Below are 18,787 nucleotides of genomic sequence, written 5' to 3' on the forward strand. Positions count from 1 at the left end.
TGATCCCTTATACACCTTTTGCCTACCTAAAGGCGCCCTGTGAAGTCTTCCTAAGGGCATTAGTTCAAAATAAGAATGTTATGTGGTCTCATGCTCTCTAATCACTTTAACACCCACAACAGTAATTACATGTTCCGGGGTCGAATTACTGGTCAGATTTTCTGTAATCTGTGACTTAAAGCTCAAAAAGGATTCCTCTGATAAAAACCTACAGGACAAAGAATTAAAGCTGGCATGAAAGAATGTTTTCACTAAAGTTAGGGAAAAGAAACTAAGACTAGCTGCATGTATAAATAGCACTAGAGGTGTTTGAGGGAATGTGTGTGAGCATTCAGCAAACTGAACATTTAACTAGAAAACAGGAAAAGAAAGGAGAGAAGAAGAAGGGACAGAAGACACGAAATATCAGATTTCTTTGACAATCAAAAGACAGACAACGGTCTCCAAGAGGGGAAATGTTTTTGTTTTATTTTTTAAAAACACAGACATACAAAATAAAATTATATTTACACAATAATACAAAAAATACTCTTGGCCTTTAACAACATTCATTTGATCCCTGTTCAATATGAACTCTTGTGATTTCACCAAGAACAGCAGTGTACAATACTCCTGATTCAGTTACAGTTATGCATTTCCCGTCTCTCTCAAGCTTATTTTAGGGGTTTTTTTCCCAGCGCCTGGAATTCAAAGACCAAAGCGTTCAGCAGGAGTGACAGCAGCTTTCTGGCGGTTGTTGAAAAAGCACGATCCGAGTCGAGCTGAACGAAAGAGGACAAAGTGAAACCCTTCACTTCATCCTGAAATCATTCCTGAACTTCGGACACGTCGGGGGGGATATCAGAGAGCTTTGCTTCACGTGGTAACCATGGTAACATCAGCAACAGCACTAGTAGAGGAGGAGGAGGGGGTCGGATCTGACGTAACCATGGTGATGGCAGCAGGAGCTTCTGTTGATGCTTGCATTGTAACTGGTGGCTCAGCAGGGCGAGCGGGTTTAGCGATCTTCATGGGAACGAAAGCGTTGGAGGCGCAGTGCTCGCTCAGATACTCGCCTCCTTTCTCCTCGTAGTCCTGTCTGCTGATCCATCCCTCCGACCCTGCTCCAGGAGGGTGCTCCAACGCCCAGCCTTGTGCTCCATGCCAGGCATCCAAGGCCGGACAAGACGCCATGGTCACCTATGAAGAAGTTTTAGGTTACCTTCAGATGATCTCAACACTAATCAAAACATCTGAAAGGACCGGACAGTTTAGCTGGAGTCATTTATCCCATAACGGTTCCCATAACTCACTTCTTTATTTTGAAACAAGCTCTGTTGTTTCATATCTAACTATATGCACTATTTACATGGCTGGCTACTCACTGGACACTTTATTAGGTACACCTTGCTAGTACTGGGTTGGATTCGTTTTCCACTTTAGAGCTGCCTTAATTCTTCAACCAAGTGCTGGAAACATTCCTCACGACATTTTGGTCCATAATGACATGATTTGTCAGCTGTGGAGGGCGTTCACTGGATATATTTTCTTTTTCAGACCATTCTCTGTAAACTCTAGTGATGGCTGGGTGGGACAATCCCTGTGGTGGGACAATCTTCAAAATCACTTAAATTTTTTTTCTCCATTCTAATTCTAGGTTTGAACTTCAGTGCCTGCATGCACCGAGTAGCTGCCATGTGATTGGCTGATTAGATATTTGCACTAACAAGCAGTTGAACAGGTGTACCTAACAAAGTGTATGGTGAGTGTACATTAGATCATTTATATTTATGTCACATCCCATGTTGAACTTTAGAAAAATATTTGAGCTGATGACTTTAAAGCAGGAGTGTTGAACTCCAGGCCTCGAGGGCCGGTCTCCTGCAGGTTTTAGATATCATCCTGGGTCAACACACCTGAATCGAGTGATTAGTTCATTACCAGGCCTCTGGAGAACTTCAAGACGTATTGAGGAGGTAATTTAGCCATTTAAATCAGCTGTGTTGGATCAAGGAAACATCTAAAGCCTGCAGGACACCGGCCCTCGAGGCCTGGAGTTCGACACCTGTGCTTTAAAGAGACGATACAACCTTTTTGTGGCGTTTTGCGTTCCATTACTATGTTCAAGTTTTTTTTCCAGAGAAAACACAAAAGCTTAAAGTCCAGGGTTTTACGTCCACCTGAAAGCTCTTGTTTTCTGTTTTTTGTGGTTACTGATTGAACTATATTAGATTTTTTTGTCCTTATCAAAAAAAGATTTCAGATTTTTTGACAAAGTAAACATAACAGCGTTTTAGGAGAGCACAGGCTGTACCTTGAATTGTGACTGGAAGGGTCTCATGGTCAGCAGTTCTCGCTCTACTCTCTCTTTCATCCCAGGATACTGCATGTTCCCTCCGGTCAGAAATACATTGCTCACTAGCGCCTCCTGCTGCTCTGGAGTGTACCTATTTGTGATTAAAGCATCAAAGTTCACATCATTAACAAAAAAATAAATACCATCAGTAAAAAAAATTATAAAAAAATAATAATAAAAGAATGTTTATATAACATAGCATTTTCTGGCTCCTTGTAATAACTTCATCAGGATGAGGTTATGTGTTTATACAACTTCTCTGCATATTCGTGCTTTTGTGTACAACCGTTACATCCCATCATTACCTGGCCAAAACATATTGCAGAGTCTCCATCAGTCCCATCTGCTCCTCTCCAGTCAGCGAAGGCTGGAACAAAATCTCTGGACACCGCAGACGCTCCGTCCCCACAAAGAGCTGGTGGTACTCCGCCATGTTAAACACGGGCTGGAGGAGGAGGAGCGGGGAAAAAAAGTTCTCCTTCATTAACGTGAAGTTATGACAGTATTGACACCACCACATGTTTCAAATGTTGCAATAGCAAAGTTATGCTCAAAAACTACTGGAAGTTTTTCTACACATTTTGCCACACATGACCGCAGCAGGTATTTCCCTGCACAGCATTAATGAGGCTCTACATGTCTCTGAGACATTCAGGTATCCTGTGCCATTACCTGAACCACATTAGCAGGTTTTTCTGGCAGCGAGTCCTCGGGGAAGTCAGAATCCATCAGTGCCACTCCATCTGTCTCGTCCATCGGCTGTTCCAGCTCTGACACCTGACAGAGAGCCACAGAACAGCCTCAGGCTTTGTGTCAGGAGCACTACATCCACCGCAGCAATCAAGCATAGATGCTGTAGAGCCTCGCAGCACAGTCGTGATAATGACATTTACACCTAATTAATTATTGGATCATTTCAATTTCACTTGTGCTCTATAGTCATTTTCACTGTAATTTGACAACTTGAGCTCTTCTTCTAGATTATTTACATAACCATCTCATTCTAGATACAGCGCTAACACTGTCATATGCTCAGGTCATACATAGCATTCTTCTATTAACTGCTTTCTACCAAAAAGCAGTTACAGATTTGTTTATCCAAATACTGATTCAGACACAGAGCCTGGAAATGTGGGCGCAGCACATGCAAAAACAAGTCAGTACAACCGAATTCTATTTTTTAAACTTGATGGCAGAACACCTACCTCCGCCTTTCCCTCTGCTCCATCACTGTGCAGCAGCTTCTGTCTACCCTGCTCTACAGCAAGCTGCAATTTGTTGATGTACGACTGCAGCTCCTCGGCTGAATCCATGTTAAGCTCCACCAGACTCTTGTGAAACTGATCCAGCAGGCCGTCCTCCAGCAGCTCCTGCACACACACACACACACACACATTACTCTATGATCAGTAGGTGAAATACTGAGAAAGGATGAATAAACTCTAAACAGAATTAGAGTAAACTCATTTGGAGGCAACAGATGGAATTTTACATATTTTTTTAACTTTTTAGCTCCATTTCCAAACAATACACATCGAAAGTCTGAACTCACTAGCTCACTGATTTTTTCCTGCACAATTTTATCAATACAACCAGTTCTCTGAGCTTTCAATGAAACAAAAAACTATCTTTGAGCCCACGGAGTACAAATTTCTTAGCATATCTTCCCGTCTTCTCTTGCTGGTGCCGTAGTTCCTTTTGATGATGCATCCCTGGGTAGCTTTTTTGTTCATGGTCATCCATAAGTAAAAATGATTTACTTACTAGACATAAACTCAGATTTACACCATAGAATAACTAAAATCATACATTGCCTTCAGCAGTTTGATGTGTTTATTACTGAGTGCCAATTTCCATCTTGTCTTCCGTCCTCAGCTGGAACAATCAATCAATCAATCGTCTTTGACTCGCAGTGTAACTGCCAACATCTAAATTATGCATTTCTTTTCTGCGACTCTCTTTCGCGCTTGCTTGGTCACCCATAGTGTTACAAATGATTCCCGCAATCCCAGTGGAAGTGTAATGGAATGAAATTTTATCTGCCAATCAGGTGCTATGTTAGAAATCATGTTGTTTGTCAACACTGCACTACCGTTACAACTACTATAAGTATGCATTCATGTACCGGCCTAAAAACAAGATCCAAACCTCCTGATGGCAGTTCCATTGAAATATAGAAAGGTAGGCGTTTAAAAAAATGGAAAAAGATGAGAGAAACAAACAGGCTGACTGATAAATAAGACAGGAATCCGCCATCAGAGAGATGACTCTTGTGCTTGTGAACTTTAAAAGGTCCAATAAGGTCCTTGCCTGTACTGCTACGAGTCTGTCCAGCCTCTCTTGGTCCTGCTGCAGCTTCTCCTCTCGGCGGCGAGCATTAATCTCTTGAAGTCGTCGAAGTTGCTGAGCTCGTCTCTCTTGCCGCTCCTCTACACTCACACAGCCGCCCGGCACCTTACTCGAAAACGGAAGCTGCATACGGTGAACTTCCCGCTCATAAAACTCTGGGCTGCGCCACTTTTCCAGCTCTGCGGAAAACACAGCACAGACGAAATGCAAAGTCAAGGGGAGGAGAAAGCACATGCATGCACCTCTGTGCTGACTCCTCACTCCTTTTATTCACAGTCATCTGTTTCTCTAGTAGTTCTGAGGAGGAACTCACTGTGTGCAATTTACTGATGTTACTAAAATATTCTTCAGCTATCATAAATCTAAAGCATTTAATTGCTGTCCCATAAAAAAAAAACAAATGCGTAGTTACATGTCCATGGATATATTTGTACCTTCATGATAATCCACAGCAGTGTAGCTGTGCTCATGCAGCAGCTCCTCCATGCGGCTGAGTGTGATGGCAGCAAGGTGACCTGGGTATTTCAGCTGCAGGAGGCGCTGCAGGTAGGACGCTGCCTGGCTCCCAGCCACATTCACGCGCTTACAATTCACAGCATCCAACCTCGAACAAAAACCAGATAAGAACTAAAACTACGGTGTGTGATAAAAATCAGGAAAACAGAGCAAACAGTAAAAGCTGTATATAAATCATTCGTTTGTGCATGTTGATCCTCACCTGCCATTAATAACCGGCAGGATGTGTGAGCAGTGGTAACCTGAGGACAGAATGATTCCCGTGTGTGGTGACTGGAGCTTCCTTTGATTGTTATTGTGGTAGAAACTGTACAAGGAATCCACACCATAGGAGACGTATGGGACGCTGTAGCACTCAAAAAGCAGCTCTGACATCATCTGGCGGCAGTGCAGTGGGTTGCAGGGCGCCTCTGTCAGCACAATGGGGTGATCCACACTACCCTGCAAAAATAATAATAATAAAGTGGTGTTGATGTATTGTCTGGGTGTCCACGTGACTTACATGACTATAAACAGCTAGCAGAAAATATCCCGGGAGTTAAGTTGTTCAATTAATCCTGAACTCCAGATACAAAACCTTCAAACCGACCAACGTTTCACTTACAAATGACTGATTTAACTTCCGCTCACCTCTGACGTGATGCCCAGGTGTGTGAACACATAGTCGAAGATGAGCTCTTGGATTTCAAAGTTGACCACCACGTTTCGGTCAAACTGGCTCTTCAGCAGCCACCGCAGCGGCTCCAAATTGGGGATGTCGTTACCGATCTGGGTCTCACTGCGGGCAGCGCCTCTGCTTCGCGCCGCCACCGACTTGAACAGGAGCCGCGGAGGGTCGAGCTCGGCCCCCGGAGCCGCCCAGCCGGCCCGGGTCTGGAAGGAGCCGTTATCTATCACTATAGGAGAGGGTGTATGGGTCAGATACTGTACGGGGAGCTCAAGAATTGGATCAGGGGAGGCTTTCCAGTCCTGGAACGAGAATATCTGACACACCGGTCCTTCTTTGGAAGCCATTTTGAAAATGTGTAACTGCAAAATACAGCCGACTGGAGGCTCGGTGTCGCAGATTTACAGTTCCTGGCAGATTTTTAAATCACTTTTATCATATAACCTTGATGTGTGTGATTTTAGCAATACGAACTGGAAACAAACATTGATTAAAACACACACACACACACACACACACTATACATGACAAATCCGAATGGAGAAAAGCATAAGCATAAGACTAATAGTCCAGCTCAGTGATTCCCTAAATATGAGACGACCCCCTGGTGGGCTAGCAAGGTACTGCCGGTGGGCCCCATTTATGTACAGTTACATTCCATCTATCCATTGTATTTATATACAAAGTTAATTAAATCTGAGAATAGGACGTGGTTAGTTTGCGATATTACTCTTTACTCTTATTTACTGCTCTTGTTTCGAAGTTCGTGTCCCAGTGGCAGGTGGGTCACACTTTAGCCTTAAAACTGTGTATATGACTGGGTAGTATGAGCAATTTATAGCCAAAAGCCTATATTAGTTATATATTTTGAATAAAATGTTCAAGTAAATTCATCACGTTTTCTTGTATTTCTTTTTAGAGTGAAGATTTAAGATTGGGTGAGCCCCAGGGGATTTTCTGAATCTAAGTGGGCCACAGCACTCTTAACTTTGAAAATGGCTGGTCTAGCTAATATAAACAAAATGCAATTAGAGGCACCATCGAGAGCATCCTGTCGAGCTGCATCACTGTGTGGTTTGGAGCCTGCAATGCGTCCTGTCATAGAACCCTCCAACGCATAGTGAGGGCTGCAGAGAGGATCATTGGTGTCTCTCTCCCCTCCCTCCAGGACATTTACAGCACCCGTCTCACTAAAAAAGCCCTTTGCATAGCGGCTGATCCCACGCACCCAATGCAAAGCTTCTTCAAGCTGCTGCCGTCAGGGAGGAGACTGCGGAGTCTCCAGGCCAGGACCAGCAGACTGAAGGACAGCTTCATCCATCAGGCTGTCAGGAAGCTTAACTCCCTCCCGATTCTGCCCCCTCTCCCCTCCACAGTCTCACTGAACTCTGTCACACACACACACACACACACACACACACACTCTGACTCACTCACTGGCCTGCACCAGTTACCAGTCACTTTGTGGAGCATTGGACTGCCATTACCTCATAAGACTTTGTTGTTACACTATCTCTTACCGCATACTACTAAATCTCCATTTGCACTATTTGCCTATTTGCACTACTATGCCTCCTTACTTGAATATTGTATACTGTATATTGCATAGCTTTTTTTTTGTTATACGTAAAATTGTATTGTATTTATTTAAATTTTTACTTTTTAATTATTTTATTTGCATTTTTTAATCACTAGGGTTTGAGAGTAACGAAATTTCTATTCTCTGTATGTCCTGTACATGTGGCAGAATTGACAAATAAAGTTGACTTGACTTGACTTGACTAAATTATTTTTAATTCCTGATCACCAATTTATTTTTGAAATGCAGTTATTTTATCTACAAAAAAGACCCCGTATAGAGTTTCAGAGAGCTGTATGGTAAACACCAAGACCCATCACATCTGTGTAGGTTCTCAGTTCCAGGTCACAGTAATCTAAGGAGCTTGGAAAGAAACTGGACTTCTTTGAGTTTCTTGAAGAATTTTCACCTCTCATCCAAACAGCTTCTTCAGCTCTAAGAACAAATAGTGGAGATTCCCAGGTATTTAAGCCCTAGTGGGAGTTGTCCCTTAAGATGGTCATTGACCCACTATTGACCATGTGCCTCATGACATGAGCCAAGGTGTGAAAAGGGGTGTGGATCATTATCAGAGGTTTCGGGGAGACCTTGCCTCACCCTATCATGTGACTTCCTTCCTTCCTTTTTGAAATCCTTTAAAGTGACCTCGCAAGAACTGCTGATAAACTTCTTGGTAATATTTAGAGTGATCTATGCACTACATCTGCTACTTCAGTTATTAGCAAAGGACTGAATAACACTGTATTCATTTAGAGTACAGAAGTCTGGAGCTGGTAAACTGTTCCCTAACTTAGAAACTCAAGAGTCTGGATAACTGTATCAGAGCACAGTGTCTAGTTTTGTTTTGGGCTGTTGTTTTATATCATTTTTTGTTGCAATAACTGGACTACAAGAAATTTCTGTGGTTGTGGTTCGGTGGTTGAATCATCCGTTCCCAACAATGCCAAAATCAAATCTACGCCCTTGGAAATGGGTCCCGAAAAACAGAGGGTAAAATGTGTGGGAATGTGGTAGCAGACAAGCGTAGATGTTTAAAATGTTCTAATGTTGGAAACTTGTGCTGGAACGCAGGAGCAGAAAGAGACGCACATTACCACGATTTGTATCCACATTTATAGAAAAAGTGACATAAATATACCTGCCTTTCACCACTAGAGGTCGTACGTCACCGTGCGAGGGTAATTTATGTGCTCATATTTTCATTCATAGTTCATATATTTGAGTTATTATAGCCAGATTCTCGGATTAGATCTGTTATTAAACATACAGATTTTTTTTGGTAAGTCTATATCTTCAATCTCGTAATACAAGAATATTAACTCCTCTCTAGAATAATATAATTGCCTTTCATAAGATTTTTCCCTCTAGTCTGAAGCTCTGGCTCTAACCACTGGAGCCATTTCAGTCTGTGTGCAAACTAAAATACATGTTACAATTGTTGTTTTGTTTTATTTTTTACACACGCAGTATAAGCTGAAGCCATTCAATCTGTTATTTCACCAGTAAAATTCCTGGATTGTTTCCGTCTGCCATCCTGTTACTCTCAACTGACCAGGCAAAGCCTCAGCTGGATATGTGGGGCACCTGCACATGAGAGCTACTGTACGTCCCAGTCGGCTTCCATTCAGATCAGCCATCCGCTGCATTATCTTAATGGAAATGGAACCCACTGTGGCAAAAAATGAGACACGAGATGCAAAAAAATATGTTTTGTCAAGTATTAAAATGGAAGAATTGTTTCTTTATCTTCATCTTTTCTTCTTGCAGTTTCTTATTCTTTGTTTTTGTAACCATTATGCCCACCATGTGCAAATGTACACTTCATCTACTTCACATCCTGTGAAACTGAAACACAGCGAATGCACACAAAAGGCAAACACACTCAGTTAAACCATTAAAATACTGAAGACTGAAATACAAGACTGAAGGGCCAGTATTGTGCAAATCCAGCAAAGGAGCTCTGCTGATTATTATTATTATTATTATGATTATGATTATGATACACTTTTTATTTAGCTTTTCTCTCAAATAAACGGACACTTATACAGATAATCAGATAACATGTTTTTTGGGGGCAGCATTATTTCCTGGATAGCAGAGACATGTTGGGGAGGAAGATAAAGGTGTGTGTGTGTGTGTGTGTGTGTGTGTGTGTGTGTGTGTGTGAGAGAGAGAGAGAGAGAGAGAGAGAGAGAGAGAGAGATGTGTGTGTGTGTGGGGGGGGGGGGGTTACAGTATGATGGTGTGTCACTAAAGCACGAGCACAGTTCACTGCTCTGGCACAAAGCTCTAAGTGACTGCCGCCCCCTTCCTCCTGATGCTAATAAGCAGATCTAGGTCACATCACCCTCTCAGACACACACACACACATGACTACATACCACTGGTAAGACACAAACACACACACACAACCGCATCCATACTATCCACACACAGAGAAAAAATCATCCCCTTCCTACTTTCTGTCCTTTCAAACACACACACACACACACACACACACACACACACACACACACACACACACACACACACACACACACACACTGGCGTCCATTCCTCCTAGGAGGCGAGACGTGACTTTGTGCTGCTGTCTGTGCACAGCGCTTGCAGCTTTATGCTTGTTGTGCTTGTCATCCAGGCAGCAGTGATGAGGAGGGGGCAACTGATAGGCTACAAGCACTATGGGAGTGCCACGCGTGATGCCAGGCAGCCTCCATTTTGTGGAAGAATGAACAGACAGTCCCCACTGAAAGGGAGGGGGCGTGTTATAAAGGTCCTGTTTCATTAAAAATGTTTATGAATACATCGGTGATTTATCAGCGACGATAAGTCTCACTATGATGAGATGCAGTTAGTCAGTGGGTAGTGGGTAATGGGCAGGGCTTCACCTCCTTACAGCAGGACGTGACTACAGTTTCTCCTTCAGAATATTTTTGTTTTTTTTCCCCCGCACACAGTTTTGGGAGGAAAAACATCCGTCAGTGTGGATTAAGTGTGTGACCGTGAGTCACAGCATTCTGAACTCATTTTAATTCCGTTGTCATGGCAACACAGAACTTTCTTTTGGCCCACATCAGCACGGAATTAGGAGACATCCCTCCTTTTATCGCTTTTCTTTTTGTAATTGAGGAGGCAGCTTTAACCATCCTTGGTCGTTTGTTTAGGTTTGTGTCATTTCTGGCAGGAGCACAATTAAGAAGCCTGCAGCAGTGCCAAAGCCAATAAGTGCATTTTTCCTCATTTCTTTTTTCTTTTTTTTTCTTTTTTCTCTTTTATTTTATTTTTTAAATTCGAGTGTTACTCGCTGAAAACCGTCATTTTACAGACCTGTTTAACTGATCATTTGATCACACACACACATTTTCAGTGATTTCCATTGAACCCCTAGTTGGATGGTTTATAATCCATACTACAGAATGTAGTATATACATTTTTAATTACTACAGTATTTAAAAATGTTCGTTTGCACTGGTTTGGACAGAGTCATGTGTCTTCGCGTATTTTGAGATCAAATCAAATGTAATGTAACTAGATTTCTGATTGAAAACTCGGTTTAAGGTTGGGATAAGATTCGGCTGAGGATAAGGTTTGGGAAAGAATTACTGCGATTAGAGCAAATCAGATAATACTGTCAGTAACTGCTGCGTTTGTGGTAGTGTTAAGAAACGAAGAAAGCAGGAAGAGAGACCAGTTTATGTAACGACTCTGACTCTGAACACTTCTGATATAGCAGAGACACGCTGCAACCTCTGTGACTCTCCTCTGCGCCCTGTCACGTCTGCGCATTCAAGCACACACGCTGAGACGCATACACAGTAAACTGCACTCCTTTGTCTCTCTGTCTCTCTCTCTCATCACCCTCTCAGACACACACACACACACACACACACACACACACACACACACACACACACACACACACACACACACACACACACACACACACAGGGTTTGTCACTACCGCTCTCTTCAGTCCCTGGCCCTGTAAGCCTAGCAGATCTTTTTGGGCCACAGAGTGATGAATGTGTTTGTGCACCTGTCACTATCCATGCATCAGATATGTGTGTATGAGAGAGAGAGACTGTGAAAAAAGGTATTTCTAAAATTTTAATTTGTTATTGGTTATTTCATCCGCTGGGTATTTAAGAAAAATAATACACGTTTGGGCCTTCCAGCCATACAGGTGTTCTCACTAGCCTGGCTAATCCAACTTCTCATCCGGTTGAGCAAAGCTGTAGAAGGACGTGCTCATTCACAAACCCCGCCCTGAAAAGCACCTGTCCATTCACAGCCACCAGAATTAGTCACGATAGGCCCATCCAACTTCGTATTTCCACACAGGCCAAAATAGTGTGGTCGAATAACTGCAGCAAACTCTGTTCTTTCAGACGAATCTGCCAGTGTGTCATTGTAGAATAAAAACATTGATATAAGCATGAGTGGGTTGCTGGGGTTTAAGTGAGGTGTGTAACAAAATCAAGTAGTAATGAATGTAATTTTTAGTGGAGCCATGTGCAGAAATTACAGTCATAGAAGGGAACAAGATCCGACTTTTGGGGGGGACAAAAAAAAACCCAAAAACACAAACAGTGAAACTGTATTTTTCGCTTCCATTGCTGCAAATCATCATTGTGAGCAATGAAATCCACAATGTTACAAAATAAAATAAACTGCACTGAAATCTTATGTGCTAATTATACCAACAATGCCGTTTGACCTCCCCATGAAACGCCTCACAGTGGTTTGATCCACTGCCTACATTCCCTCACTCCTCTACTTACCCGAGGTGGACTCGAAACAACATGTGAGTCCCTGGATTTACAATAAAATATATTTACAGTCACATATTAATAATATTTATGATTTTTTTTGTGTTTATTTCTGATTTTTTTCCCCCTCAATTTTATGATTTCTATTTAACTAATCAGTGGATCGGTGTTGCTTGATATGGGTTTATGCAGCTGCATATAAAAATGTCTGTTTGTTTCTCAACAGTGCAGCTTTAATTTATACATTAATGAAGGGAAAGGTTCGATTTAAGCCTTCAGACAAAAAAAAAAAAACCCGGCCGGTGCTGAAAAAATCTCTTTTCTCCGAAATCTCAAAGCACACGCGCGCACACCCTGTCCAATTACTGTGGCCATGGCAACTATCAGAGATTATTGCTCCCAGTCAGCACTGCACGGCTGTTAGACGGGGCTGTGAGCCTCTCCTATTTCAGGCCTACACACACACACACACGGAGTCTGAATTAATCCTTCTCTTTGTAGCCTGGAAGCTAAACTGCTCGCCCCAGAAGCCAGTGCTAAAGTAGCTCAGTTTGAAAGAAAAAAAAAAGTCAAACTGAAAATCGATTTATTTTCTTCAAGGGGAAGCGAAATATAAATCTATTCTGTTCGACAGGATTTAATCCGGGCTTTTATTTTATCACTTTTATTTCCCTTTTTAATCTGTTTCACTGTTACTGATATTATTTTCGAGTGGAAGCAGCGAGTTTTTTATGTCGGATGGAGCTGAATGTACCAGAGCTGCGTGTTTGCAGTCGTGTGCGCGCCCGTGTGTGTGACATTTGCAGCGATCCTGTCCCGGCGTTAGCCCGGGGACTGCGCGTGTCATGGGGGAGGGAGAAGCGCCTCAAGGTCTCATCCCAGCTCCTCACCGTCCTACACACACACACACTCAGACATGATGACACACACTCACTAACAAAAACTGTGTTGGCCTGAACACAAATAGCAGCTGGCAAAGCAGCTCAAGCCAAGCATGAAAATATGCGGAACTTTTACTGTCCTCTGGCTCGTTTCTAAATTTAGATCTCTCGCCCGTTTTTTTTTTTTCTTGTAATGATGCTCGTTAAAACCTTTGGGCCTGTGTTTCGCAATGGTTTGTTCTTTTCAGATCATCACAATTGCAATCAATTTAATCACAGTTGTAAACAGGCGTCACAAAGATTGTTCATATTTTAGAAGCTCGAAAATCACAACTCAGGGAGAATGTCTGTATTTTTCAGCCTTCCTGCCACGGAGCGCTACGTTTTTGCCACAGAGGCAAAAATGTGATGACAGTTTTGCTGTCTTGTCACAGCAAATTACGGAGGGACAAATGAGATGCTTCGTATTCGCAAGGATTCAATTCAATTCAATTTTATTTATACAGCGCCAAATCACAACAACATTCGCCTAAGGGCGCTTGATCACATCTGAGGTGGAGAAGAAATATTCCCTTAAACTGAGATTTTCAACCTCGTCTTTAGATGAAAGCAGCTCAACGAGAGAAAATAATTATTGTATAGATTCGATGTTGCCCGTGTTGTGTTGCATTTTAACGACTGCTTATTTGGTACATATTTTCTGTGTGATTGTGGAGCTGTCCGCGGAGCTGTCCTCGGAACTGTCCGTGGTGCGCATTCAGCAACTGGCCTGCAGCAGGATGCGCAACGAGTTGCATCCTTCCCCCAACCTGCTGATCACGCTCATCTGGAGTAGAGCTGCTGGAAGGAAACGCAAAGTCTGTTGCTGTGTGCGTGCACGTAACACACAAATAAACCCTGAGATAAATTTAAGCTTCACTCATTTCAATATTTGCCTCAAATTAACATGCTTCGTTTCTCTCACCTCTTCTGTTTTCATTACATAAAATATTACACATGGAAATGTGTAATATTCATCGATATTTTTTGTTGTTAACAAAATATGTTTTATGTAGGAACATAAAAATTTTTTAAAGGTGGCACGCTGGGGCCTTTTGTCTTTTACAGAAAACAGAGAAAATTCGCTGTGCGCTGTGTCGATTGATATAGCGAGATATGGCGCAGTCACCGTGCTTCATTTCACAAAATTAGGATAGATTTCAAGTGTTGGAAGATAATTTTTTTTATTTAATTTCTTTTTTTAAGAAAAATATCGCGATTATTCACGCCTTTGTAGACAACATTGTTTATTTGTCATATCGGCGTATTTGAGGTATTCCAGACGTCCAGACGAGCACTCGGAAACTCGAAAATAGCCTTTCCAGTTCAGTTATTTTTACACAGCCACACAGTAGCAGGTTTGGATAAAGGGTGGAGGTTTGTTTCATCACATCACACCCGCCGTTTGTTGGTATCGGTGTCCGTGGACCTGTTGACGGGATGAGCAGGTGAAATGTCTGGTGTTTTCATTCATGCGTGATGTCAGACGCACTTCTGTGACACTGATGTATTTAAATGGCCTGAACGCTTTTATTTTCGTGATCGTTCGGTCGGTCAACCCCAGATGAGATCTCCCTCTCTCTCCCTCTCTCTCTATCTATGTCTCTCCACGCCACCCGTGACGGTTCTGCTGCGCGCGAGCCTTACACTGGCACTCTGTGCTGACACGTGCACGCCCCTCTCTCTCCCTCTCTCCCTCTCTGGGTGATGCGGAGATTCCTGCGCTCACGTTGTCGCCTACAAGACTCCAAACTGAGAGGATTGCTTTGTGTATGTGGGGAGGAAAAAATGCAAAATTGACATTTTTAACGACGAATGGAAATATTTTTTCGTTTTGTGTCTGATCTCAGGCGCTTCTTCGTTGAGGCAGATGCCAAGGAGTGTTTTTATTAAGGGAGGTAATATGGATAAACAAGCCAAGAAAAGCAGCTGAGGATATTTTTTTAAGCTTTGAGTAAATCGGTTAGGCAGCCGTTAGAATGCTGGTTAGTTTATTTTGCAGTCACATCGAAGAGGCAACAGGCATGGTATCACTGTAGCGGGTAAAAAAAAGTAAAACAATCAAAGAAATTGTCCTGCATACACCTGAATCTGCGCTTTTTACGCGTCCTATTTAACTGTAGAACGGATTTTCTTTCGGAAAGAGATGGCTCACCTAATCCGACACAAGCTCACCAACAAACTGACCAATGCGGCCCACACGGTGTCCAACAAATCTCAGGCCAAGGTCAGTGGGGTGTTCGCCAGACTGGGCTTCCAGGCCGCCACGGACGAGGAGGGTTTGGGTTTCGCGGAGTGCGACGACTTGGATTATGACTACAGGCAAGGTATGCAGATGGATGTCCTTCAAGGAGAAGAGGAAGGGGGGCAGATGGAGGGAGATGGGGAGCTGGAGGGAGACAGCCACTACCAGAGAGACGGCACCGGGCCGAGGCCCTCGTCCCTGAAGACAGCAGGCTCTCTGGAAGAAGACAAGCCAAAAATCACGTCATGGGAAGCTGGCTGGAACGTCACCAACGCCATTCAGGTAGGCCGTGATTACTGTCATCCTGCACGCGTGAGTGCAAAAGTACCATGTGCTGCACGGCCATATTAGGCCTGCAACCGCACATAAAGTCACCTTGAAGACTTCATATTTTCACATTTAATATTTAAGATGGAAAATAGGATGATGCTCATGGGATGCAAATAATTCCACACAAGCCAGAATTAGAGTTAGTCACCTTTAATTTTGTGCGATGAAACTATAAAAGGTTTCAAATGTAAAGGGCCCGTTAAGCTACATTTTATCAGTTAGATCCAAGCTTTGGCTTCACCTCGAATTCGTGGTTTGAGCGTAAATCCGTTGCAGTGAGTGGGTCTTAAAATGTATTTATTCAAATCTTTTTATCAGTGGAGCTGCAGGCGGGATCTGCTTGACTTTGATAGCCTGGAGGCTGAATAGCACCCACGTGCTTATCAGAGCCTCCATCAAATTAAAAAGCTCAATCAAATGAATTTGAAAATTCGTTTTGGAATTTTCCTTAAATGCTTTAATTCGATCTATTATTTAGTACAGATCAGGTATCGGACATATTATTGCAGTTTAATTTAAAATAATCCGTGGTGACAATTTTTCCTGTTGCGTTATTTTTAAATATAAATTTAGGCTGTTATTATATAAGACGAGCTGGTCCTTGCATGCCTGGGTTAGCTCGGCCTGTCACTGCGATGTGGGTCTTGTCCATTACCACTTAACTGCGCTTCTCTTTCCGCAGGGCATGTTTGTCCTCGGCCTGCCGTACGCCATCCTCCACGGCGGCTACCTCGGCCTCTTCCTCATCATCTTCGCGGCTGTGGTGTGCTGCTACACTGGCAAAATCCTCATCGCGTGTCTGTACGAAGAGAACGAGGACGGCATTAAAGTGCGCGTGAGGGACTCTTACGTGGACATCGCGAACGCCTGCTGCGCGCCCCGCTTCCCGGCCCTGGGTGGCCACGTCGTGAACGTGGCTCAGATCATCGAGCTGGTCATGACGTGCATTCTTTACGTGGTGGTCAGCGGAAACCTGATGTACAACAGCTTCCCGGGGTTTCCGGTTTCACAGAAAGCCTGGTCTGTGGTGGCCACGGCCGCGCTCCTGCCATGCGCGTTCCTGAAGAGCCTCAAGGCCGTGTCCAAGTTCAGCTTGCTCTGCACGCTGGCCCACTTCGTCATCAACATCCTGGTGATTGCCTACTGCCTCTCCAGGGCTCGAGAGTGGGCCTGGGAGAAGGTCAAGTTTTACATCGATGTGAAGAAATTCCCCATTTCCATCGGCATCATCGTGTTCAGCTACACCTCCCAGATCTTCCTCCCATCGCTGGAGGGAAACATGCAGAAGCCCAGCGAGTTCCACTGCATGATGGACTGGACTCACATTGCGGCCTGCGTGCTCAAGGGCCTCTTCGCCCTGGTGGCCTACTTGACATGGGCAGATGCCACCAAAGAGGTCATCACGGATAACCTGCCTTCAACTATCCGGGCTGTGGTGAATCTCTTCCTCGTCTCCAAGGCGTTGCTTTCTTACCCTCTGCCGTTCTTCGCCGCAGTTGAAGTTCTAGAGAAATCGTTGTTCCAGGATGGCGGGAGAGCCCTCTTTCCAGACTGCTACGGCCCCGGAGGGGAGTTGAAATCATGGGGCCTGGGCCTCAGAGTCACCCTGGTGGTCTTTACCTTGCTTATGGCTGTCTTTGTCCCCCATTTCGCCCTTCTTATGGGCTTAACTGGGAGCCTCACCGGTGCTGGCCTGTGCTTCCTCTTGCCAAGCCTCTTCCACCTAAAGCTCCAATGGAGAAGCCTCCTGTGGCACCACGTCTTCTTCGACGTTTCCATTTTCATCATTGGGGGCATATGTGCCATATCTGGCTTCATCCATTCCATTGAAGGTCTCATAGAGGCGTTCAGGTATGACATCCACGACTGAGAACTTCAGAGAGGGCCTGTGAAGGGCAATTGTCCTAAAATAACGCACTCCTGACGAAAACACCGTACTGAGGACTTGGCATAATCTCTTGAGGAGGATTATTTGTGTGAAATGTACATCTTTTTTTATTTTATTATTTTTGCCTTCGTGATAATGTGCAATAATAAACTCTACAGTCATAGTGTAAAGTAGTCTACTCATTCCAGAAAACGTGTTTCTTTAACTGGACAGAGGAACACAACCTCCTGCATGATAGGGGGTGAATGAATATGCAGGCATTTTAAAAAGCCTGTCAAGTGTCAGTCTTTATGCAAAGATCCAGTTCAAAAGCCCGACACGGGTCTAACTGTGTGCGTGTAGTGTTTATATCTGGGGAATGAAATATGTGGAAAAACAATGGAGTGATTATGTTCTTGCTGGTTTGTTGAACTGCTAGATATCAGTATCCCCCCACTTCAGAGAAAATACAAGACTAAAGCACCCATCCGATCAGATGGTGCACCATAAACCATGAATAACTTGTGTGTAGTGGTTTGAACAGAATGATTTTTTTTTCCAGTCGGTTTTTGGTTTTGTGTTTGTTTTTTTGTTGTTTCTTTTCATTTTTATGCCTATAGTAGTCCTTGCTGTTTGTTTTCTTGGTGTTTCAAGTGTCATTCTGGATGACGTGAATTCAAGTGCAAGCAAGTGGGTCCTAACTGTGTTATATATGGAGAACAAAAAAAAAATGTCTGATAATATTCTGTTCCTATTGAACTTGTCAGTTGTGAATTAATGGAACTAATCATGGTATGTGAGACAAAAGAGTATTTGTTGAATCAAGAGATAAATAAATGAGATATTTTATGGCTGGTGATTTCAATCTTTTCTTACCTTTTCTCTTCTTTATTTAGCTTAACCTCTGCTAAACTTCCTCATTAAGAATAAGTTGTTGCCACTTCGCCTTTTCACAATGTGAAGTGGAGGCACTGAAAGTGGGGTGGAGGTACATTTCTACATTTTCCAGTATAATCAGTTCATGACAGACAGCATAAACCTATAAAACTGCAAGTAGCAAACAGTGGGAAAACATAGCACATTTGTTATTAATCCTATTGTAGATGTGATCAATCTGAGCACAATTGCTGTTTAACTTTAAAAAAGTTAAATAATCTAAAAGTAAACAGATAAATTTCACTTCCTTTTATAAGCATACAGCTATGATTTG

At 43.1% G+C, this 18,787-nt stretch overlaps 2 protein-coding genes across 2 annotated transcripts; one reads left to right on the top strand and one right to left on the bottom strand.

Annotated features, from left to right (window-relative positions):
• Positions 1-442: 442 nt before the first annotated feature.
• actr5 (actin related protein 5) lies at positions 443-6,383 on the bottom strand. Its single transcript, XM_040048006.1, has 9 exons — positions 5,831-6,383; positions 5,403-5,641; positions 5,119-5,288; positions 4,646-4,863; positions 3,541-3,705; positions 3,008-3,112; positions 2,641-2,780; positions 2,294-2,426; positions 443-1,179 (listed from the first exon to the last, which is right to left on the bottom strand). The coding sequence occupies exons 1-9, from the start codon at positions 6,212-6,214 to the stop codon at positions 856-858; spliced, it is 1,878 nt and encodes a 625-aa protein (XP_039903940.1). The 5' UTR covers positions 6,215-6,383; the 3' UTR covers positions 443-855.
• Positions 6,384-14,284: 7,901 nt separating this feature from the next.
• Positions 14,285-18,421, top strand: LOC120743796 (vesicular inhibitory amino acid transporter-like). Its single transcript, XM_040047655.1, has 2 exons — positions 14,285-15,662; positions 16,393-18,421. The coding sequence occupies exons 1-2, from the start codon at positions 15,282-15,284 to the stop codon at positions 17,578-17,580; spliced, it is 1,569 nt and encodes a 522-aa protein (XP_039903589.1). The 5' UTR covers positions 14,285-15,281; the 3' UTR covers positions 17,581-18,421.
• Positions 18,422-18,787: the final 366 nt, after the last annotated feature.

The sequence above is a fragment of the Simochromis diagramma genome, unplaced genomic scaffold, assembly GCF_900408965.1.
Source record: "Simochromis diagramma unplaced genomic scaffold, fSimDia1.1 OVJJ01000387.1, whole genome shotgun sequence".
NCBI lineage: Eukaryota > Metazoa > Chordata > Actinopteri > Cichliformes > Cichlidae > Simochromis > Simochromis diagramma.

Excerpts from the sequence above, each read along its gene's own strand:
- actr5 (XM_040048006.1), bottom strand. The coding sequence starts at position 6,214 with ATGGCTTCCAAAGAAGGACCGGTGTGTCAGATATTCTCGTTCCAGGAC. Across the intron at positions 5,642-5,830 it reads ACCTGGGCATCACGTCAGAG|GGTAGTGTGGATCACCCCAT; the intron begins GTGAGCGGAAGT and ends TTATTTTTGCAG. Across the intron at positions 2,427-2,640 it reads CTGCAATATGTTTTGGCCAG|GTACACTCCAGAGCAGCAGG; the intron begins GTAATGATGGGA and ends AATCACAAATAG.
- LOC120743796 (XM_040047655.1), top strand. The coding sequence starts at position 15,282 with ATGGCTCACCTAATCCGACACAAGCTCACCAACAAACTGACCAATGCG. Across the intron at positions 15,663-16,392 it reads ACGTCACCAACGCCATTCAG|GGCATGTTTGTCCTCGGCCT; the intron begins GTAGGCCGTGAT and ends CTCTTTCCGCAG.